General features: G+C 44.1%; 1 protein-coding gene across 6 annotated transcripts in view; it reads right to left on the bottom strand.

The window, feature by feature from the left end:
• DGKB (diacylglycerol kinase beta) overlaps positions 1-24,175 on the bottom strand; it is a 609,664-nt gene that overhangs the window by 440,239 nt on the left and 145,250 nt on the right. For all 6 annotated transcript variants that reach the window (XM_039912948.1, XM_029070029.2, XM_029070032.2 and 3 more), the window contains 5 exons: positions 24,006-24,146; positions 22,576-22,625; positions 22,153-22,227; positions 17,425-17,544; positions 3,734-3,851 (listed from right to left, as the gene is read on the bottom strand). In XM_039912948.1, coding sequence (XP_039768882.1) covers positions 3,734-3,851; positions 17,425-17,544; positions 22,153-22,227; positions 22,576-22,625; positions 24,006-24,146 — 504 coding nt within the window. The remainder of the gene's footprint in view (positions 1-3,733; positions 3,852-17,424; positions 17,545-22,152; positions 22,228-22,575; positions 22,626-24,005; positions 24,147-24,175) is intronic.

The raw sequence follows: 24,175 nt of genomic DNA, 5'->3' as shown, positions 1-24,175 counted from the left end.
GAAGTAGACTGTTTTTATCCCGGAGTACAAAAGACCAATTAGTACAGGAAATATTATGCATGTGAAAAAACAAGGCTATTCTATCAGGGCCTAGCAGGAAATGCTTAATTAAATCAGAGAGCACTAAATTTTTTCACAATAATTCCCAAATGACAAAAATATTAAAGATAAACTGATGACTGCCAAATGGTTCGGTGTCATTTGCTTGTAGGAAGAAATCTATATTTTACAAACTATAGGCATGAGAGCAGCTGGCAGGCATGGAAATAAAAGCCAATGAGTTTATGCTATTTTGTCTATTGATTTATCCAAACCTTAAATGGTTGATTAGTCCATTTTGAGGGAGCGGTTGCTGTCTTGCCAACGAATCAGCACAAGTTCAGCCTTTACTTGCCAGAATCCACCTCTTGAGAGAGATGCTTCCTTAATAAATGCCACATTTTGTTTCACAAATTTGAAAAAAAAAAAAAGAGAAAAAATCCTCTCAGCCTTGAAACCCAAAACCCAAGCAGGGAAATGAAAGATGGTGAGCCATAATGATAGCTCTCCATGAGTTCGGTTAGAACATTGTCTCCTACCGATTGGTTAGTAAAGAGCACGACTTAGTCAAACGTTCTCACAATAAAACAAATGGCCTAGAATAAAGGACCTTCAGAAAAAAATGAATAGGCTCATTCCATACAGAAGCCAATTTCAATGTCATATCAATCATATCGTTTCAGATTCCATACTAGCAAAGAATACATAAGCCCCTCAGAGCATAACGCCCATGTTTCAGTGGGACAGACACAGTCTTTTAACTATTATTTTTATTAACTATGCATGATAACACAGTGATTATGGTACTATTATAATACAATGTAGTGTAAATAGTAATAATTTTGATATCTAAGTGCATGCTATGTGCCAAGCACTGTACTATGTACTAGGGTAGTTACAATACCAGCAGATTATAGGCTCCTAATCTAAGGAGGAGAATAGATTTCTTCTCCCCAGTTTTACAGATGAGGAAACTGAGGAACAAAAATGTTAAATGTCTTTTCCAAGGTCACACAGGCAGCAAGTGTGGAACGAGACTAGACTCTAGATGTCCAAACTCTCAGTCTTAACCTCCAACGACTTGGTTGTCTACCGTGACTCAAATGTCCCACAACTTCATTAACAGAAAGGGACACTGTATTACTTATATCCTTGAACTATTAGATAATTGAGGATTTTTCTTATCAACTGTTCTGTGGAAATTGGAGATTTATATCCTACAGCAAAACAGGCACAAAACCACAGTGATATGGTTAGTAAAAGATAAAACATTTTCTACAACGTGAGTGTTCTTTTTATTCTTCAACTTGATGTTTTATTAGATTTTCTTTGTACAGGTAACAACACTTGCGAATGAGAAGAAAAATAGAAGGTAATTTCAGTTCCCCGTGAGCAAAAAGGATCATGTGGCACATAAAATTATTCAACAACTAAAATAAGGTCAAAGTGTCTGCCATCTTGGGATATCTAACAAATGTCTGCCATTTGTTTTACTTGTGATATGACACTGGGGAGATAATTCATCAAATACTTTCTAAAAAGCCATCAGGCTGAAGGAATTGGCTTAGAAATAATAGTAGAAGAAATACACGCATGGCAAAATGGGAAAAAAAAAAATTGCTACAAGCAAGCAAGAGAGTAGAAACATGAGCAGTTGGTAGGATTTTTTTTTTTCCCCAGAAGAATGAATAAATAGTAATGACATTTAATAAGTGCTTTTTATGTCCCGAATACTCGGACTGAAGCAGGATATTATCACACACCATCCCTGTCCCAACCAGAAATCATAGGAAGACAGGTTCGTTATCCCCATTTCACAGGTGCATGAAAAAGGGAAGTGACCCACCCGAGGTGGCCCAGCAGGCAAGTGGCAGATTAGACCCCAGTTCTGTGACTCTCAGGATCCTTGTTTCTTCCCAGTGGACTGCAAATCCGAGGTAATAGCCCAGTAAAACACCCCCACATATCTCACTGGAGCCTGAGGGAAGGCTGCATCCCATAAGTGATTTGAAACTGGGCTGGCTTATCAATTCCCCCCAGGCCTGGTGCTGTCGTAATTCTCTTCTTCTGGACTGGGGCAGGATCGGTTGACCGAGTAAGGAACACATCTTGTGCATCTGTTGTAATTTCCAAGTGCTTAGAATCGTGCACTGCACTTCATCAGTTTGCCGTAATAATGATAATAATAGTAATTGTGGTATTTGTTAATACTAATGATGGCATTTGTTAAGTGTTTACTATGTGTAAAGCACTGTTCTAAGCGCTGGAGAGGATACAAAGTGATCAGGTTGTCCCATGTGGGGCTCACAGTCTTAATCCCCATTTTACAGATGAGATCACTGAGGCAAAGAGAAGTAAAGTGACCTGCCCAAAGTCACACAGCTGACAAGCACTGGAGCTGGGATTTGAACCCATGACCTCTGACTCCCAAGCCCATGCTCTTTCTATTGAGCCAAGCTCCTTCTCTGCATAAATTAAGCACTTACCTTGTGCCACTCACAGTACTATAAGAGAATTATAAGAGAAGCAGCGTGGCTCAGTGGAAAGAGCATGGGCTTTGGAGTCAGGGCTCATGAGTTCGAATCCCAGCTCTGCCACTTGTCGGCTGTGTGACTGTGGGCAAGTCACTTAACTTCTCTGTGCCTCAGTTCCCTCATCTGTAAAATGGGGATTAAGACTGCGAGCCCCACGTGGGACAACCTGATTCCCCTATGTCTACCCCAGCGCTTAGAACAGTGCTCGGCACATAGTAAGCGCTTAACAAATACCAACATTATTATTATTATTATTACTAAGCACTGGGTTGGATACAAGCAAATCGGGTTGGACACATTCCCGATCCCACGTGGCGCTTCCCAGTCTCAATCTCCCATTTTACAGATAAGGCCCAGAGAAGTGAAGTGACTTGCCCAGGGTCACACAGTAGACAAGTGGCAGAGCTGGGATTAGAACCCATGACCTTCTAACTCCCAGGACCGTACTCTATCCAAATACCATGCCGTTTCTCTAATAAATACCATCACCAGTCCTCCTTCTCCTAAGGAATTTTTATCTATAAGTATGATTGAAAGAGGAGGCAGTGTCGTCCAGTGGCAAGTGCATGGGTCTGGAAGTCAAGCAGACTCATCAATCTAATCTCTCCGTGCCTTGGGTATATCACCTGGAAAATGGGGATTATAATAATAAAAATAATTATGGTATTTGTTAAGAGCTTACTATGTGCCAGACACTGTACTGAGCGCTGGGATGGATACAAGCAAATCAGGTTGGACACATTCCCTGTCCCACGTAGGGCTCCCAGTCTTAATCCCCATTTTACAGATGAGGTAACTAAGGCCCACAGAAGTGACGTGACTTGCCCAAGATCACACCAAAGACAGATTTAGGAGCCGGGATTATAACCCACGGCCTTCTGACTCCCAGGCCCCAGGCTCCATCCACTCTGCCTCGCTGCTCTATGCAGGATTACATATCTGTCCTCCTTCCCTCTCGACTGTGAGCCTCATGTGGGCCAGGGGCTGTTGAGGATCTGATGATGGGCACTTAGCGGGAGGTGCTGAGACGGTATCAGCCGTGTCGTTATCACGATCACGGCTTAACCGGGATGTGGACCTCTCCCCTTCGTCAATCTCCCTGGTCAATTCCTGTCGGCAGCCGTGGCGGGGAGGTTGGAAAGCGACTTGGGGATACTCACAGGAGCAGCAGAGGCCCTGTTTCCCCACTCCTATGAGCATGTTCAGGCACAGGTTACAGTAGGCCGGCTTGTTAAAGTGCTTCAGTCTCCAAACGTGCTGCCCGTCATCCTTCACGTTCTGCCCGGGACACAGAGGGAACAGATTTCATTTAGCGAAATAAACAGCGCGTTCCGCAACTGCCAGTAAAAATCTGAGCTCGACTGAACCGTTCAAAGGCAATCTGTTCCTTCCCCCACGACTGTCCGCAACAGCCCCACGGAAACTGGAGCAGAAGCCCGCCGTCCTCGAGGGGCACGGCGCTTTCCCCGATCCGGCGGGCTAACGCGGCCTAGAAACACCCGGAACTCCTCTCGCACCTGCTTCCCGAGGATTGTCACGGGGACCTTACTGGATAGGGGATATGGCATATGGCAAGAGACCAAAAACAGGAAAGGAGATGATAAACCTGGCTTTGCAGCTAATTGTGGGACAAAGTTGCACAGCATCATTTTGTGGGATGCAAGCAATAGTGACCGGTCACACTCACCTGGACGGGATGAAGGAGCAAGGAACTAAACGAATCGTGGCAAAGAGTTTCACCAATGACAAGCGACTAAATGAATTTGAGATTAAATAAGAGCTACCAAGTAACTGAACATTAAAATGAATAATTGCAAAGATGGAGAGGGTTAATGCGGTGATAACAATAATATTAATAATTATGGCATTTTTAAGCACTTACTATGCGCCAAGCACTATACTTCACAATGAGCTGGTACAAGCAAATTTGGTTGGACACCGTCCCAGTCCCACGTGGGGCTCATCGTCTCGATCCCCATTAACAGATGAGGTAACTGGCACAGAGAAGTGAAGTGAGGTGCCCAAGGTCATACAGCAGACAAGTGGGGGAGCCAAGATTGGAACCCATGACCTTCCCGACTCCCAGGCTGGTGCTCTATCCACTCCACCATGCTGCTTCAGGTGATATTCCTGATGAGTGGAGAAGGCCTCCGTTTTTTTAGGAGGGACGCGCTCCCCAAAAGAAAAAGGATGGCGTGAAATGAGGGCAGTGGGGATAGAGATGGGCCTTACTTCATGGAGTGGACCTGAGCCCCTTGAAGATTGACCAGTCTTGTACTTTGGCAGGGGACGACGTTTTTAGAGGGCCCGTGTCTACCAACTCTGTTGAATTGTACTCTCCCAAGGACTACGTACAGTGCTCTGAACCCAGTAGTTGCCCAGTAAATACCATTGATTGATTTCATGGTAAGATACTCAGTTGGATGAGAAGCAGCACGGCCTAGTGGAAGGATCACGGCCCTGGAAGTCAGAAGGACCTGGGTTCTAATCCCGGAGCCACCAATTGTCTGCTGTGTGACTTTGGGCAAGTTGCTTCATTTCTCTGGGTTACCTCACTAACTGACATGGGCTGTGTCCAATCCGATTAGCTTGCATCTACCCCAACACTTAGAACAGTATCTGGCACATAGTAAGCTCTTGAAAAATGCCATAAAAATTATGGTCATGCCAGGAATATGTAATGCACAAGCACATACTAAGCCAGTGCAGAGGAAAATGTTGGTATTTGTTAAGTGCTTACTACGTGCAGAGCACTGTTCTAAGCACTGGGGTACATAGAGGGTAATGAGGTTGCCCCACGTGAGACTCACAGTCTTCATCCCCATTTGACAGATGAGGGAACTGAGGCAATGAGAAGTTAAGTGACTTGCCTACAGTCACACAGCTGACAAGTGGCAGAGTGAGAATTCGAACCCATGACATCTGACTCCCAAGCCCGTGCTCTTTCCACTGAGCCACGTCTGTTTATTGTCTGCTTATTGTCAGATTATACTCTCCCTAACATTCGGTACAGTTGTCTGAATGCAGTAAGTACTCAGTAAATATGACTGACCGACTGCCTGGCAGTGTGGAAGGTGAAAACAATAATAGTGATGGTATTTGTTAAGCACTTACTATGTGCCAGGCACTGTACTAAGCACTGGGATGGGTACGAGCCAATCCAGTTGGAAACAGTCTCTGTCCCACATAGGGCTCGCAGTCTCAATCCCCATTTTAGAGATGAGGTAACTGAGGCACAGGGAAGTGAAGTGAATTGCCCAAGGTCATATAGCAGACAAGCGACGGAGTCGGGATCAGAACCCAGGTCCTTCTGATTCCCGGGCCTGGGGTCTAGCCACTAGACCATGCTGCTTCTCTCCATCGCTCCACTGTCTGATTTACGCTCACATGAGGGCGGGGGGACAGACTGGAAGCACAAGGGTGGCACCGGTGCCCTTTGGTACCACGTAAACGCCTGCTTGGGCACTTGCATGGCGGGGTCTGGTTGCTGGAGAAGCATCATGGCCTAGTAGAAAGAGCACAGGCCTGGGAGTCAGAAGGACCTGGGTTCTAATCCTGGCTCCACCACCTATCTTCTGTGTGACCTAGGGCAAGTCACTTCACTTCTCTGTACCTCAGTTCCCGCATCTGTAAAATGGGGATTAAGACGTGAGCCCTTCATGGGACAGGCAGTACCTACACTTAGAACAGTAATCCTCCGTCGGATATCTTAAGAGAGGGCGTTCCAAGCTAGAAGCAGGACGTGGGAGAGAGATCCATGGTGAGATGGATGAGATCGAAGTATAGTGAGAAGGTTGGCATTAGAGGAGGGAAGTCTGCGAGCTGGCTTGAAGTAGGAGAGTAGCAAAGAGACATAGGAAGGGGCAGCTGAGTACCTTTTTTTTCAAAAACTCAGTAACTTGAAAGTAAAAACCACTGTTGAAGCCACTTCAAACATTAAGCACCTTTTCAGGGACATTTTTTATCTGATTATTCACAAGTCCTAAGAAAATGCCAACCAAGTCGGTCACATAAATATTCAGAGTCATAAAGGAGGCAAAGTTGGAGCTAAAATGGACTGAAAATCTAGGAAACCTGGTCTTCTCTCTTCTTTCTGGGCCTACATTTCCCAGAATTGTGAATGACTCGATTTCCCAAAATCCTCTAGGAACTGGAACTTCCCGGGATAAATGGATCTGATCAACAGGGAATCAGTGAATCAAATAAAACTTTTAAAAAATCACGTGCAAGACTCTTTAACTCATATTTCCTTTGACTAGTGGGTTTACATCTGCCATGTGAATGCCTTATAAGTATTTAGACCCACACATTATATGCTGAGGTTGAAGAAAACTTCTTTAGTGTGGAAATTCAGTTAGGCCTCTCTGACTTTTTTTTTTTTTAATTTTCCACATTCAGTTAGCATTTTTGCATCTAAGGTGACCGTGAGTGAATTGGAAATGACTTGGAAGTGAAAAATATTAATTTTTTTTCGTTGTTCCTTCACCATGAGCCATGATCGACATGCCCCTCTAAAATATCAAACGGAAGAGCACCAAATTTAACAGAGATAGACTTAGAGGTTTTACAGTATTTATTATTAGCAAAACAAATAAAACAAACATAGGAGGGAGCATATCTTTTCCAGTGACATTTCTTTTCTTTTAGTCTCATTAATTATACTTCAAAACCTGAATGCCCAACACATGTGAATTCCTTCACCTTGCTGGAAGAGAACGTATGGGATAACTTGGCTGGCATTTCCTTTATCAAAAAACCCAAACAAGACAAGATATGAGTGTTCCCTCCACTAGAATCCTACACGTCCTACAGGCTGCCAGTGAGCTTTTTCATAAATTTGAAATGCTTCACCTGAAAACGAAGCATTCCGTGTAATGTTCCCCTCAGCTTCATATATTGCCCAACATAAGCGATAGAGGATGAATTAAGTGCCTGGCCAAGGACTTTCCAGAAATGCAATTCATCTACCACATTTCAGTGTGTTCATGCCTTGTCTTACTGCCTTTTTCGGAATGTACACCCCCAGATATCTATAATTTAATGTCTGTCTCTGAGAAGCAGCGTGGCTCAATGGAAAGAGCCCAAGCTTTGGAATCAAAGGTCATGGGTTCTAATTCTGGTTCCACCACCTGTCAGCTGTGTGACTTTGGCCAAGTCACTTAACTTCTTGGGGCCTCAGTTCCCTCATCTATAAAATGGGGATTAAGATTGTGAGCCCCATGAGGGACAACCTGATGATCCTGTATCTCCACCAATGCTTAGAACAGTGCTCGGCACATAGCGCTTAACAAATACCAACATCATCATCATCATCATCATCATCATCCCCAAAGGCGTGTAAGCTCCTCAAGGGAAGGAATCAGGTCTACCTGCTCTACTGTGCCCACCCAAGTGTTTAGTACTGTGCTCTCCCCGGAGAAAGGGCTCAATAAATAGAGAAATCAATAGAGAAACAGCATGACCTAGTGGAAAGAGCGCAGGCCTGGCTGGGAGTCAGAGGACCTGGGTTCTAATCCCAGCTCTGCCAATTACTTGCTACGTGATCTTGGGCACATCTCTCACTTCTCTGTGCCTCAGTTTTCCTCCTCTCCCTAATTAGACTGTGAGCCCCATGCAGGACAGGGACTGTGTCCAACCTAATTAATTCGTACCGACCCCAGTGCTTAGAGCAGTCTTTGACACAGAGTAAGAACTTAATAAATACCATAAAAAAAGAAATGATTAATTGGAATATATGATAATCCATCTCAAGGCATCAAGCAAATGGCTAGTAAGTAACACCCACACCTATTACGTCTTCCCGTTGTCCTGAAGACCAGAAGAAATGAGGGTTACTCCTTCTTACTCTTTACTGTTCAAACAACTAATCAGTCATATTTATTGAGCATTCACTTTATGCAGAGCACTGTGCTAAGCCCTTGGGAAAGCACGATTTAACAGTATAACAGACACATTTCCTGCCCACGATGAGGTTACAGTCTAGAGAGGGAGACAGACATGAATATAAATGAATGGGATGGGTATGGACATAAGTGAAGCAGTGTGATTCAGTGGAAAGAGCATGGGCTTGGGAGTCAGAGGTCACTGTTTCTAATCCTGGCTCCACCGCTTGTCAGCTGTGTGACTTTGGGCAAGTCACTTACCTTCTCTGTGCCTCCGCTATCTCATCTGTAAAATGGGGATTAAGACTGTGAGCCCCAAGTGGAACAACCTGATCACCTTGTATCACCCCCAGCACTTGGAACAGTGATTCACACATAGTAAGTGCCTAACAGAAACCATCATTATTTTAAGTGCTATGGGGTGGAGGGGTGAATAAGGGGGCCAATGGAAGTGCAAAAGTGATGCAGAAGGAAGTGGGAAAAGAGAGATAAGGGCTTGATCAGGGAAGGCTTTGAAGGTGGAGAGATTCATTGTCTGTTGTCTGTTGGATATGAAGAAGGGTGACATCTCTGTTTCACAGCCTGGGGGATGGGGATGGCAGGTATCTAATCCCCATTTTACAGATGCATACATTTAGGCATTGAGAAGTTACTTGGTTTGCCCAAGGTCACTCAACAGGTAAGTGGCAAACAGCTTAGGGCAAGCAGCATGGTTTAGTGGATAGGGCACAGGCTTATGAGTCTAAAGGTCATAGGTTCTAACCCTGGCTCTGCCACTTGTCTGCTGTGTGGTCTGGGTAAGTCACTCTCTTCTCTGTGCCTCGGTTACCTGATCTGTAAAATGGGGATTAAGACTGTGAGCCCCAAGTAGGTGAGGGGCTGTAACCCGACTGGGTTATTGCATCAGCCTCCTCTCTCATCTCCAATCCTCCTGTCTCTCCCCACTCCAGTCTGTACTTCATTCCACTGATCGGATTATCTATCTTCAGAAACGCTCTGGGCATGTCACTCCCCTCCTCAAAACCCTCCAATGGTTGCCTATCAACCTTCACAGGAAACAAAAACTCCTCACTATTGGCATCAAAGCTCCCCATCGCCTTGCCCCCTCCTATCTCACCTCTCTTCCTCTCCTCCTTCTACAGACAATCCCCTAAACTTGTCTCTTCTGCCGCGAAACTCCTCACGGCCCCTCGTTGTCACCTGTCCCAACATCGATGCCTGGCCCGCGTCTTACTACTGACCTGGAATATCCTCCCTCCTCACATCAGCCAAATTAACTCTCATCCCTTCTTCAAAGCCCTACTGGGAGCTCACCTCCTCCAAGAGGCTTTCCCAGACTGAACCCTCCCTTTCCTTCTGTCCCTCCTCATTCCCCCTACACCCTCCCTCTGCTCTACCTCCTTCCCATCGCCACAGCAATTGTATATATTTGTATATATTATTTATTACTCTACTTTATTAATGATCTTGATGGCATTGATGCCTGACTTCTTGTTTTCTTTTGTTGTCTGTCTCCCCCTTTGAGACTGTGAGCCCGTTGTTAGGCAGGGATTTTCTCTATTTGTTGACGAATTGTATATTCCAAGTGCTTAGTACAGTGCTCTGCACATAAAAATTGCTCAATAAATATGCCCGAATGAAAGTTTCCAACCTGATTTGTTTGTATCCAACCCAGTGCTTAGTGCAGAGCCCGGCACGTAATAACTCTTAACAAATACCACAATCATTATTAGGATTAAAACCCAGTTCAGGAAGCCAGCTCAGGAATTCCTTCAGATTTTCCCTATCTCCTAGGGTTCTCTACACCAGGGCCCAGCCCTTTCAGATCCGTGCCTCCTGGCTAGTCCTACATCCCAATTCACCTCAAGATCATGAGATGTGAAACAGCCAAATGTTGGTTTCCAGCCCAATATCAACTCCTAGCCATTTCAGCAATGAAAGAACATCCTCCAAACCCCAAAGGTTGTCTCATCTCATGGGTGGAGAGGCTGAAAAGCTGTATGAAAATCATAGTTGACGGTGGTCATAGCGGAAACGTGCAATGCAAAATGGACTAAAATCTAATCGGAGAAATCTAAATCGTAGAACTGTGGGCTTTCAATGAATTTACAAGAGATCCTGTAATTTAAGGGGCAGTAAACATCATCAAATGTCAAATAGAATCTGCCCTTCAATGCCTTAATTGACAGCTGACAATAATTCATTAGACAGCAGAAAAACAAATGCTGCAAACCGAATGGCTAAAACGAAGGTGATCACATTAATCAGAGAAAGAGGAAAAATGATCCATTAAATTTGCTGCAGGAAATAACATTAGCCACTCAGAAAAATAATCTCACTCACAAGAGAGGGCCCTCGGAATCGTGTTGTAGGTTTTCCTTCCCTGGAATCTACATCGGTTTTTCTCCCTGGGATTGCTTATACTGGGCTAAATCCTGGAGTAGATGGAATAGTCTATGTCTTTATCGTTTTTTATCCCAATTTCGTATATGAAGAAACTGAGGCATCGAGAGTGACTTCATAAAATCATGCATGAGGCCGGTTGGCAGATTTGGGATCACACACCAGGGACTCCTCAATCTGACTCCTATGTATTTTCTACAAGGCCACACTCCCTAGAGTACTCATAGAGTACCTACTGTGTGCAGAGCACTGCTTTAACTGCTTGGAAGAGTAGGATAGAAGTAGTAAACATGAACAGTGCTTTATTCAAGTGAACAGGTTTGGAGGATTCTGTTTTAATAGGCTTTAGAAAGGGATTTAGAATAGGTCTTTAGAAAGGGAATATTGGTTTGTGTGGCACAAAGAAGTGAAATAAAAGATGACACTTAGGAGGAGCATGTTCTAGTGGACATAGCCCGGGCCGGGGAGTCAGAAGGAGTTGGGTTCTAATTCTTGCTCCACTGTTTGTCTGCTTTGTGACCTTGGTTCAGCCACTTCACTTCTCAGTGCCACAGTTCCCTCATCTGTAAAATGGAGATTACAGTTGTGAGCCCCATTTGGGACCAGGACTGGGTCCAACTTAATTATCTTATCTCTACCCCAGTGCTTAGTATAGTGCTTGGTACATAGCGAGTGCTTATCAAATACCGTTAAAAAAAAAAAAAAAAAGCCTGTTGAGGGCAGAGAATCTGTCTAACAACTATGTTATAATGTGAAACTAATAATAATGATGATGGTATTTGTTAAGCGCTTCTACCTGTCAAGCACTGTTCTAAGTGCTGGGGTCCATACGAGTTAATCCGGTTGGACAGATGGGGCTCCCAGTCTTCATTCCCAGGACTCAGTCCCCGCCCGACGTGGGGCTCACAGTCTTAATCCCCATTTTATAGATGCGGGAACTGAGTCCCAGCGAAGCGACACGACTTGCCCAAGGTCACGCAGCAAGCAGGCGGCACAGCCGGGATTAGACCCCAGATCCTTCCGACTCCCAGGCCTCTGCTCGGATCACTAGGTCAGGCTGCTTCAAAGGGCTTAGTAGAGTCTTCTGCCCTCAATCAGCAGTCCATATCGATGATTGACTGCAATCCCACTTTTGCTAGAGAAAAAGTAGATTGTTCTTGAGAAGCCCACAAAACTCTTGGATATTTGGAGCTACGGTGCCTTTCTGCCACCCAGTGGCCATGTCAAGGAAAGAAATGGAAAGGTTGAAACTTTAAAGAGCTCTGTCAAGTCATTCCAACAACTCTGAAAAATCCTGGTCCTGCCCCGCTCTCTCCATCCTAAAGCCCATCCCAGTTTTCCCTTCCCTGGCTCGTGAATGTTTTCTTCCCGAAAGATGACTGAGCCGCTCTCAGGTAGTAGGAGGTGAAGGGTTGTGGTTTTCTTTCGTTGGGTTGTTTCGTTCCCTCAGTTTGGGGGAAAAGCTGCTTGTGCAGGGCTTATAGATGTAATAATAATAATAATAATGATAATGTTGGTATTTGTTAAGCGCTTACTATGTACAGAGCACTGTTCTAAGCGCTGGGGTAGATGTGGTGTGGTTGGGTTAAACAGGTCTAGGTGTCAGGGACAGTGGCAGTGAACGAATACAGTCGTGTGAATATTTAGGAATAGTGGTTGCCAGAGGGACCGTGGCCTAGTTAATAACGTTGGTATTTGTTAAGCGCTTACTATGTGCCGAGTACTGTTCTAAGCGCTGGGGTAGACCCAGGGGAATCAGGTTGTCCCACGTGGGGCTCACAGTCTTAATCCCCATTTTACAGATGAGGTAACTGAGGCAAAGAGAAGTTAAGTGACTTGCCCACGGTCGCACAGCTGACAAGTGGCAGAGCCGTGATTCGAACCCATGACCTCTGACTCCAAAGCCCGGGCTCTTTCCACTGAGCCACGCTGCTTCTATGCTTGAAAGAGCACAGGGCTAGGAGTCGGGAGAACTAGCAATCAGTGGTATTTATTGAGTGTTTTCCTTGTGCAGAGAACTGTACGAAGTTCTCGGGAGAGTATGATAAGTCAGAGTTAGTAAACGTGCTCCCTGCTGACAAGGAGCTCCCGGTCCAGAGGGGAAGACAGGCAGTAAAATAAATTATGAATATGTACATAATAATAATGATAACTGTGGTATTCGTTAAGTGATTGCTATTTGCCAGGAACTGTACTATGTAGATGCAAGCAAATTGGGTTGGACACAGTCCCTGTCCCACATGGGGCTCACAGTCTTCATCCCCATTCCACAGACGAAGTAATTGAGGCACAGAGAAGTGAAGCGACATGCCCAATGGAGCATAGCAAACAAGAATCCCGGCTCTGCCACTTGTCAGCTGTGTGACTGTGGGCAAGTCACTTCACTTCTCTGTGCCTCAGTTACCTTATCTGTAAAATGGGGATTAACTGTGAGCCTCACATGGGACAACCTGATTACCCTGTATCTACCCCAGCACTTAGAACAGTGCTCTGCATATAGTAAGCGCTTAACAAATACCAACGTTATTATTATTAAGTGGCAGAGCTGGCATGGATTAGAACCCATGACCTTCTGATTCCCAGGCCCACGCTGTATTCACTCTACTCCATGCTGCTTCCCCCCAACACCCAAGGGTTAAAGTGGGGTTAAAGTTGGGGTGATTATCAAGTGTTCAAAGCATACAAATCAACGTGCATGGATGACACAGAAGGGAGAGTGAGTAGGGAAAATGAGAGCTTAGTCGGAAAAGGGCTCTTGGAAGAGATATGATTTTAATAATTCTGAGAAGCAACGTGGCTCAGAGGAAAGAGCACAGGCTTAGGAGTCAGAGATCATGGGTTCTAATCCCCGCTCTGCCACTTGTCAGCTGCGTGACTTTGGGCGAAGCACTTAACTTCTCTGTGCCTCAGTTACCTCATCTGTAAAATGGGGATTAAGACCGTGAGCCCCACGTGGGACAACCTGATTCCCCTGTGTCTACCCCAGCGCTTAGAACAGTGCTCGGCACATAGTAAGCGCTTAACAAATACCAACATTATTAGATCATGGGTTCTAATCCCCGCTCTGCCACTTGTCAGCTGCGTGACTTTGGGCGAAGCACTTAACTTCTCTGTGCCTCAGTTACCTCATCTGGAAAATGGGGATTAAGTCTGTGACCCCCACGTGGGACAACCTGATTACCTTGTATCTACCCCAGCACTGAGAACAGGGCTTGGCACATAGTAAATACTTAACAAATACTACCATGATTATCTACAGGGATGTGAAAGTCATGGGGAGGACATGTCTGGGTCATGTTCAGGTTGAGGTGTTCGCGGGACATCCCTTTAGAACATCCGAGTCGAGATGTTCTAAAGGCAGGAGGAAATGCAATTCTGCAGGAAACTGAGATGGGTTTTCTACTTACAGCAATGACAATTGTCTGCTGAATGACCTTGACTAAGTCAATTTACTTCCCTGGGTTCTTGTGTATCCATATGTATAATGGAGGAAAAAAATACCTGTTCTCTCTCCTCCTTAAACTATGACCTCTACTTCTCTGGGCCTCAATTTTCTCTTCTTAAAATGGAGATTCAATACTTATTCTCCCCCCTACTTACATTGTAAACTCTATGAGGGCCAGGGTCTGGGTCTGACCTCATCGTCTTGGATACACTTCAGTGTTCAGTACAGTGCTTAGCACAGAGTAAGTGTTTAATTTTAATTATAATTATCATCATAATGATCACTTGGGACAAGAACTGTGTCCAACCTGATTATCCTTATCAACCCTAAGCCTTAGCAGAGCGTTTGGGAGAGATGAGCACTTAATAAACATTGTCATTATGTTTTTCATTATCATTAGCATTTGTTGAGCACCTACTATGTGCAACACACTCAGGAGTAAGCAGTACCAGAAGCAGACTTGATCCCCGCTCCTGAGGATCTTGAAACTACTGGAACACGGAACTCTGTAAGTGATTATATCTGTGATTTTTAAAATGTGGATTCTAAACTTCACTCCTTCCTAAAGGTTATGCTTCTCAATCTTTTGCTCCTGAAGTAAAGAAAGTGGATCTATCTGCTTTCATGCCATCTGATGTCAGGCAAAACCTTTGTTTTAGAAATTCCTAAAATGTCACCATCAGATGTTGTGGAATTTGTTAAATGCTTACTGTGTACCAAGCTTGTACGGAGCAGTGGGGTAGAGCCCGGATAATAAAGCAGGCCACAGTCCCTGACCTGCACGGCACTTTCAATCTAAAGGATTGTCTTTTTACAAAAAGCCAAATCTTTGGATTTCACGTCTGCCCTAATCTAAAAGAACTGTCCTATAGGGAGTCTAAAACTTTGTATTTTCTCCTGATGTTAAAATACTGCTGATGCTTTGACAGTTTTATAGTTTTCAACAAATATCTAAAAATGCATAATACACTGATTATCTTCAGGGAAAATACGTGGAGAAGACAATGTTGGAAATAAACCTCTTTGTAATCCAAGTGTGGATAGTTGAGATGCACAAGCTATGAGGAGGAGTTTGGGACTTTCATAATAAAGGTTCAATCATTTTGTTTACAAGATTAATAGATTAATATCCAGGGTGATTTTAATAATGAGAATAATATAGCACATCACAGTTCTCTCCTTGTTTTGTTTTCTTCATTGCTTATGTGACTTTTCAGTGCTCTGCTCATAGTAAATGCTCTGTAAATACCATTGACTGATTTTTGACTATCATTGGAAGTAGGGTCAGGATCTCAGAGCCAAAGGGTCATTGAATTACAACTTTAACAGTTCTTATGAACGCTAAACTGCTTCTCAGCCAATGGCTAGGCCTTATAGTAAGGTTTAATCAATAAATCATTGATATTTCCTGAACCTCTACTGTATGCAGAGCACTGCGTTAAATCCTGGGAGAGAATAATAATAATAATAATGTTGGTATTTAAGCGCTTACTATGTGCCGAGCACTGTTCTAAGCACTGGGGGAGATACAGGGTCATCAGGTTGTCCCACCTGAGGCTCAAAGTTAATCCCCATTTTCCAGATGAGGTAACTGAGGCACAGAGAAGTGAAGTGACTTGCCCACAGTCACAAGCTTACAAATGGCAGAGCCAGGATTCAAACTCATGACCTCTGACTCCCAAGCCCGTGCCCTTTCCACTGAGCCACGCTGCTTCTCTGAACAGTACAACAGAGTAGGTAGATATAATTCCTGACCTCAAGGACCTTCGATTCTGTGGGAGAGAGATATTTAAATAAATTTAATAGTGCAACGGCAGAGCTTAAGGATGCTTACTTTAGTTCTCCAGACTGTAAACTCATCTCTAGACTGCAAGTTCATTACGGGCAGAGAACGTCAGGTAATTCTGCTGTACTCTCCCAAGTGCTTACTGCAACGCTCTGCACCTAGCATGCGCTCAATACCACTGATTGGCTGATTAAGGACTGAGGAGTTGGGGGTAGGGGGAACATTCACTTCTCTGGGACTCAGGTACCTCATCTGTAAAATGGAAAATTAAGATGGTGAACCCCATGTGGGACAGGGACTGTGTCCAACCCCATTTAGTTGTATCCACCCCAGCCTGACAGTGCGTAACAAATACTATAATAATTATTATTATTATCAAAGTTCTAAGCAGTGCAGATCCAACTGTCATCCAACTAAAGGGAAGGCAAATAGGGTGGGGAATTAAAAGGTTAATCAGGAAATGCTTCATAGAAGAGGTAGGATTACAGCTAGACTCTAAGCTTCAGTCACTGAATACAGGCAATGTATCTACCAGCTCCGTTACACTGTACGCTCCTAAATGCTCAGTATAGTTCTCGGCAGGCAGTAAGTGCTCAAGTAAGTGCTCAACAAATACCATCAATTGATTGGTATGATTTTAGTAATGCTTTGAAGATGGGGAAAGTGGTATTCTTAGAGTATAGGTTCTTTGCATGTTTTAAATTAGTACAGAAAATATAGGAAAGAGAAGAGGGATGGCACTGAAAAGGTTGTCCTTTGGAAAAATGTGGGCTGAATACTAAAACAAAGCAGAAATGAGAGATCTCCAAGACCTGGGTGTTTGAATCTGGTAGAGGGCGAGTACTAAAGTGGCGTGAAATAGAACAGGTCACATCTAAGAAACAAGGTCACAATCCTTCTAGATTGTAAGTTCGTCGTGGGCAGGAAATGTATCTGTTACCTTGTTATATTGTACTCTCCTAAGGGCTTAGTACAGTACTCTGCACACAGTTAGCACTCAATTAATATGAATGACTGAGCGATAGCCCAAATCTTGGAGGCGATTAAACCATATCCCGCCTCTGCCACTTGTCAGCTGTGTGACTGTGGGCAAGTCACTTAACTTCTCGGTGCCTCAGTTACCTCATCCGTAAAATGGGGACTAACTGTGAGCCTCATGTGGGACAACCTGATTACCCTGTATCTACCCCAGGGCTTAGAACAGTGCTCTGCACAAAGGAAGCGCTTAACAAATACCAACATTATTATAGTCACTAGGATGACCTCAGTCTAAATACCTCAGACCATTTTGACTCAACTGTGCAACATTTGGAAATCCCAAGACAAGATACTTACGTTCTCTAAACCCAGGAGAACGAGAAGGGGAATTGTGGTCATTCCTCCCTGGATCCATTCTTCCAGAGAGACGGTGCCATCGTGATCATAGTCAATCTCTTCCATCATTTCATGCAGTATCTGGGAAGAAAAGGCAAGGGAAACAAGCTACAAGTGATTCACAGCAAGGTTGTATCTGCACAGGCACAGCAAAATGGAGTGTTGAAAAAAGAATAAAAATTGTGATATTCATTAAGCACTGACTATATGACAAACACTATACTAAGGACTGGGTAGATACGCAATGATCATTTTAGACACGATCCCTGTCCCACTTGAGGTTCACAGTTTGAGTAGGAGGGAGAATAGATATTCAGTCCCCAATTTACAGCTAAGGGAACTGCAGCCCAGAGAGGTGAAGTGACTTGCCTAGAATCACACAGCAGGTAAGTGATAGAACCAGGATTAGAAGTCGGGGCTTCTGACTACCTATGTTCTCCCCACTAAGCCAGACTGCTTCTCTAACCCAGATCAGGCAATCAAAAAAGCAAAAATAAATGCATAAACAAATGAAGCCAAAACACTGAGCATTAAGGTAATGAGATTAACAGGTTTGCCTAATGAGAAGAGCACGAGCCTGGGAGTCAGAGGTTCTAATCCCAGCTCTGCCACGTACCTGACCTTGGGTAAGTCATTTAACTTCTCTGTGCCTCAGTTTCTGCATCTGGAAAATGGGAACTGAATGCCTGTTTTCTTTTCTGCTCAGACTATGAGTCCCACGTGGGACTTGGTTATATTATATCATCCCCAGGGCTTAACACTCCAGACTATAAACTCATTCCAAGCAGGGAACATGTCTACCAACTCTGTTATACTGTTCATTCAATCATATTTATTGAGCGCTTACTGTGTGCAAAGCACTGTACTAAATGCTTGGAAAGTACAGTTCAGCAACAGGTAGAGACAATCCCTAACCAACAACGGATTCACAGTCTAGAAAGGGGAGATAGACAACAAAATAAAACAAGTAGCTCTGAGTTCAATTCTCTGCACATAGTCAGAACCCAATAAATACGATGGATTGATTGATTAGTATAATGCATACTAATGTATATGATTAGAGAAGCAGTGTGGCTCAGTGGAAAAAAATCAGAGGACATGGGTTCGAATCCCAGCTCTGCCACTTGTCAGCTGTGTGACTATGGGCAAGTCACTTAACTTCTCTGTGCCTCAGTTACCTCATCTGAAATACGGGGATTAACTGTGACCCTCACGTGGGACAACCTGAAGACCCTGTATCTACCCCAGTGCTTAGAACATGCTCTGCACATAGCAAGCGCTTAACAGATATCAACATTATTATTATTCTAATATAGGGCACATAGTAAGCACATAACAAATGCCACTAATTTACACTATTCACTACTTAAGAGTAGTTTACATATCAACAGTCCCAGACTGGCCTCAATCATCTTTTTCAGATGGGAGTGTTTCAGAGAAAGTATTTTGTGTGGTTAACCTCTCTTCCTCCCTCTAATCTGTGTTCCCCTTATTCTCCAGATTAAAGAAGGGGTGAAACCACTCCAGGGGGTTGGAGCAGCTGGGAGATCTATTTTGCTCTCGCTCGCCATATGGTTCTTTAAACTGGGAGGCAAAGAGCAGCGATGGGCGAAGAGAACTCTATTTGTGCCCCCAATCAAATGGTAGTTTGTGTGATCTCTGCCCTCCCATGAGATATAATTAGATATAATCATTCGTTCTATCGTACTTTCTGAGCGCTTACCGACTGTGAGCAGACCTCTGTACTAAGCCCTTGGGAGAGAACAATATAACACTAAACAGACACGTTCCCTGCCCACAACGACTTTATAGCTTACAGTGGGAGGGAGAGGAGAAGCCCATGAAAGAGACTGAGAATGAGCAGTCAGAGAGGTAGGAGAACAAATAAAGGACATTGTCAGTTAAGCCAGGAGAAGGGGGTGGTCGACAGTGTCAAAGGCAGCTGAGAGGTCGAAGGGGACTGCGATGGAGTAGAGGCCGTTGGAGGTGGCATGAAGGAGATCTTTAACGGATAATAATAATAATAATAATAATGTTGGTATTTGTTAAGCGCTTACTCTGTGCAGAGCACTGTTCTAAGTGCTGGGGTAGACACAGGAGAATCAGGTTGTCCCACGTGGGGGTCCCAGTCTTAATCCCCATTTTACAGAGGAGGTAACTGAGGCACAGAGAAGTTAAGTGGCTTGCCCACAGTCACACAGCTGACAAGTGGCAGAGCCGGGATTCGAACCCATGAGCTCTGACTCCAAAGCCGTGCTTTTTCTACTGAGCCAGGATGGCTGAGGTGAAAAGAAGTTAAGTGACTTGCCCAAGGTCACAGAGCAGACACGTGGGAGTCAGAGGACCTGCCTGGGTTATAATCCTGACCCTGCCACTGTTCTGCTGAGGGACCATGGTCACGTCACTGTAATTAAGGCTCCCTGAGAAAATGCTCATTACCATCCCACACTCTGTTGTCTCTCAACATTGGGAAACATCTCCTTTTGCTTGTCTGGATCGAGTACAAGACACCCTACTGCTTTTTTTTTCCCCTTTTACAAATGCTCCACTTTGTAGGAAACACTTGGTGGGTCTGAAGTGTAAGAGAAGATCGACTTTCCGATCCAAGCAAATTAGAACACCCAACCTTCGTTTTCCGCCTTATCCGAGGGGTTCCTCAAAGTGGTTGTTCGGTCACTCATAACTTTTCTGTTCCTCAGTTACCTCATCTGAAAAATGGAGACTGAGAATGTGAGCCCCATGAGGAACATGGACTGCATCCGGCCTAATTAGCCTCTTTCTACCCCAGTGCTTAGTACAGCACCTGGCACATAGTAAGCACTTGACAAATACCCTAAAAAGAAGAAAAAAACAGTGTAGCCAGTATTAGCACCCAGACCCTTCTGACTCTCAAGTCCCTGCTCTATCCACTAGGCCACACTGCTTTCCTAACCTCCCCTGGAAGCCTGTCCTAGTATTCATTCATTCATTCATTCAATAGTATTTATTGAGCGCTTATTATGTGCAGAGCACTGTACTAAGTGCTTGGAATGTACAAATCGGTAACAGATAGAGACAGTCCCTGCCCTTTGATGGGCTTACAGGCTAATCAGGGGAGATGACAGACAAGAACAATAGCAATAAATAGAATCAAGGGGATGAACATCTCATTAAAAAAATAGCAAATAAATGGACTCAAGGCGATGTACATCTCATTAACAAAATTCTGTCAGATAAGTTCTCCCAACTAAACTCTTTCCTGCTTTGATTCAAGCCAGTATTTTTCTTGCTCAGACATCTGTGATCGAGGAGAAGCTCTTGTTAGTGTTGTCCTCATGGAAAACTCTTTAGGGAACTGTTGACATTTATGAATTTGCTCTTAGTCTACTTACCTCCAGCTTGAAAAATCCACTGAAGAGCATCTGGGTGCTGTTCATTCATTCATTCATTCATTCATGCATATTTATTGCGTACTTACTATGTACAGACCACTGTACTAAGCGCTTGGAATGTACAATTCGGCAACAGATAGAGACAATCCCTGCCCATTGACGGGCATAAATAGAATCAAAGGGATGTACACCTCATTAACAAAATAAATAGGGTAATAAAAATCTATACAAATGAGCACAGCGCTGAGGGGAGGGGAAGGGAGAGGAGGAGCAGAGGGAAGGGGGGGAAAGGGGGCTTAGCTGAGGGGAGGTGAAGGGGGAGCAGAGAAGGAGCAGAGGGAACAGAGGGAAAAGGGGAAGCTAACAGCCAATTTCCACTGTGACACGATGTGATCTCTCCATCTATTGTCAAGTGAGACCCATCTACTTAATCTCTCTTTTCTCTGAGAGATCACCCAGATTCAATTGCCGACCCCTCTAGAATGGGAGGGTTACCGCCCTCATCCTGATTAGAGACACCAAATGTGGCCTAGAGAGGGCAAGGCCGTATAACAAAGCGGGTCAAGTGTGTCCTAGTGGATAGAGCCTGGGCCTCGGAGTCATAAGGATTTGGGTTCTAATCCTATTTCTGCCACATCTCCTGGGGGACCTTGGGAAAGCCACTTGATGTCTCTGTGCCTCTGTTACCTCGTCTGTAAAATGGGGATTAAGACCGTGAGCTCCATGTGGAACAGGGATTGTGTCCAACCTGATGTGCTTGTATTCACCCCAACACTTTGTAGAGTGCCTGGCACTTAACAAACACACCAATTATTATCATTATCATTAAAGCCCAAACAAAATCACTTAGAACAGAGGTCAGTCACCTCTTCGTGTGGAAGAGCTAAACAAAATGAAATTTTTGAGCAGTTTGTGCTTACAGAGCCATTCTTACAATTTAAACTCACAGAAATGCAGCTTTCTTCATTTTGAACCTAATAGTTTTCAATGCCTCGCTCCTCATCACAACTCAATACTCGCACCTCCGGATTATAAACTCCTTGAGGACAAGGATTGTGCCTGTGAGTTAGTGTCCTCTCCCAAGTGCTTAGAACAGTGCAGGGAATGTGGCTATTATATTGTTATTTTGCACTGTCCCAAGCCCTTAGAATAGTTTTCTGTTCAGAATGTGTTCAATAGATACGATCGACTGACTACACAGAGTAAACACTCACTGTATTCTATTGATTTGTTTCCAAGAAGATCTCAAGCCCTCTGGCATATTCCTGTTTAAATGGAGAGAGATAGCTCCTTCAGCAGCTGGTTTTTGAATGCTTACCGGACTGAGCTCAGTGACATCCCATTCTAAGTATTCTGCAACGTGCATCATCTGACTGATGATATTTTCCAGCTCCTAGAGAGAGTCGGAAAAAGGCAAAGATATCTCAGTGCTGCCTTCATACTCTATGATGATCATTTAAACTTAGTTCTGATTAGGTAAAACTGCTTATCTGTTGTCAATTAAGCCACAGATCTGATATGGCCTATAAATTAACCCTAAGTGGAATAACACTATTGTAATCACCCACGAATAGCCACTGAGTTTTTGGTGGAGCACATTAGCTCTAAACTCCACACACCTGATTTTCTATACTCTCCATCCCTGACTAATTGAATGATACTAATTAATACCGCTTTTAAAAAAAATGTCTGTTTGGAATTTTTCATAGAGGATCCTGAAACCGTGAAAGAAGAAAATTACCGAGCTGTCCAAGAAGCCGTTTCCATCCGTGTCGTACAGGCGGAACATAACTACAAGGGAAAAGAGGTTGCACGAGAAGATTAGGGTAGAAAAATGAGAGGGCATGCCACGTTTCAGTCAGAAATGTTCAGATTTCCTTCCAGTTGAAAATCTACATCGAAAATCCTCATTTAGCAAGCACATCGCAACAGGCTCTGTTGTGCCCCATTTATTGTCATTCTTATATGAAGAATAAGAAATATATATTTATCTTTCTTCATGTGCTTATCACCAACCATCTCCCCACCCCTATTCTCAGATTGAGGCCCCTTTGGGGAATGAGGACCATGTCCATACCTCAATTTGTGTATTTCTTTTCCGGGCGCTTAGTACAGGAATCAATCAGTGTCATTTATTGAGTGCCTATGAGTTTCCGGAATAGTGTTTGACGCACAGTAAGCACGTTACAATATTCTTACGAATATCTGTCTCCCCCAGCAGACTGCAAGCTTGTTATGGGCAGGGAACGTGTCATTTAAATCTGTTGTTATTGTCTTCTCCCAAGCTCTTAGCACAGTGCTCTGCACATAGTAAGCTCTGAATAAATGCAGTTGATTAGGAAATACCGTAATACAAATCTGCTAAAAGAGAAAAGGTTTTGATTTACAGTATTTCCGATTTTCCACTAGAGGGAAACCATTCACTATACTTTTGCTTCAGAATATTTAAATTCAACTTTGAGTAACACCGAGTCAGTGTTCCTTGAAAAGTCAGCTATATGCTAGAAAATCTCAAGCTTTCACATAATCTTTTTGTTAGTGGATTTTGTGTATGTGTGTGTGGGGAGGGAATGGTTATAGCTAAGATTGGCCCGGATTTCCCAATCCAATAACGAGCATTTGAATGGCAAGCTCCTCACTTTATGGAAGGAGAGAGGGGCCCTTAGTCCTTCCAAGAGCATTGGTTTGGAGGAGGACATTCTAGTTAGGCCTTTGGTGGTGTTGGGAAATCACTGGTCAAGGTGAGAAGCAATCAGCAGCCTCCTGGTTACCTAGAATACATTGCTTTTGCAAATCACCCAGCTCCTCGCTAGACTGTAAGCTCCTGGTGGGCAGGGATCGTGTTTACTCTGTTGTTGTGTACTCTCTCCCAAGCACTTAGTGCAGTGCTCTGCACACAGTACTTGACAAATATCACTGATTGACCACCGATTGATTGACGGGTCTGCCTGGCAAGGTTCCCACTAGATTTTCCCACGGTGGGTGCGATTGGACAACCGGGAGGGTCGTTTCCTCAGAGGCATATCTGAGTTCCAAGAAAAAAGATCGATTCCCTGGGTAGCGCCCCCCCAGGCTATGGGAAACTCTGCTTGGAAACAAAAGAATCCGAATGCTTAAATTTCCAACTCATTTCCCCAGCTCCTCCATGGAGAAATTCAACAGGGTCCATACACTCTAGCTTGTCCTCAGGTCTTCCCCTCTCCAGCAGAGACAGATAGCACACTATGTCTTTCAACTGGATGACTTCCGGCAACTGTAGATTGGCAGGAGAGGTGTGGGGAGAAGGGATGGTACTTTTATTCATCCGTAGGCCTGGAGATAAAGCACACGGTTTACATATT

Source organism: Ornithorhynchus anatinus, chromosome 8 (assembly GCF_004115215.2).
Source record: "Ornithorhynchus anatinus isolate Pmale09 chromosome 8, mOrnAna1.pri.v4, whole genome shotgun sequence".
Taxonomy (NCBI): domain Eukaryota; kingdom Metazoa; phylum Chordata; class Mammalia; order Monotremata; family Ornithorhynchidae; genus Ornithorhynchus; species Ornithorhynchus anatinus.
The sequence above is the reverse complement of the archived record's forward strand: the minus strand, read 5'-3'. Positions and strand labels throughout refer to the sequence as shown.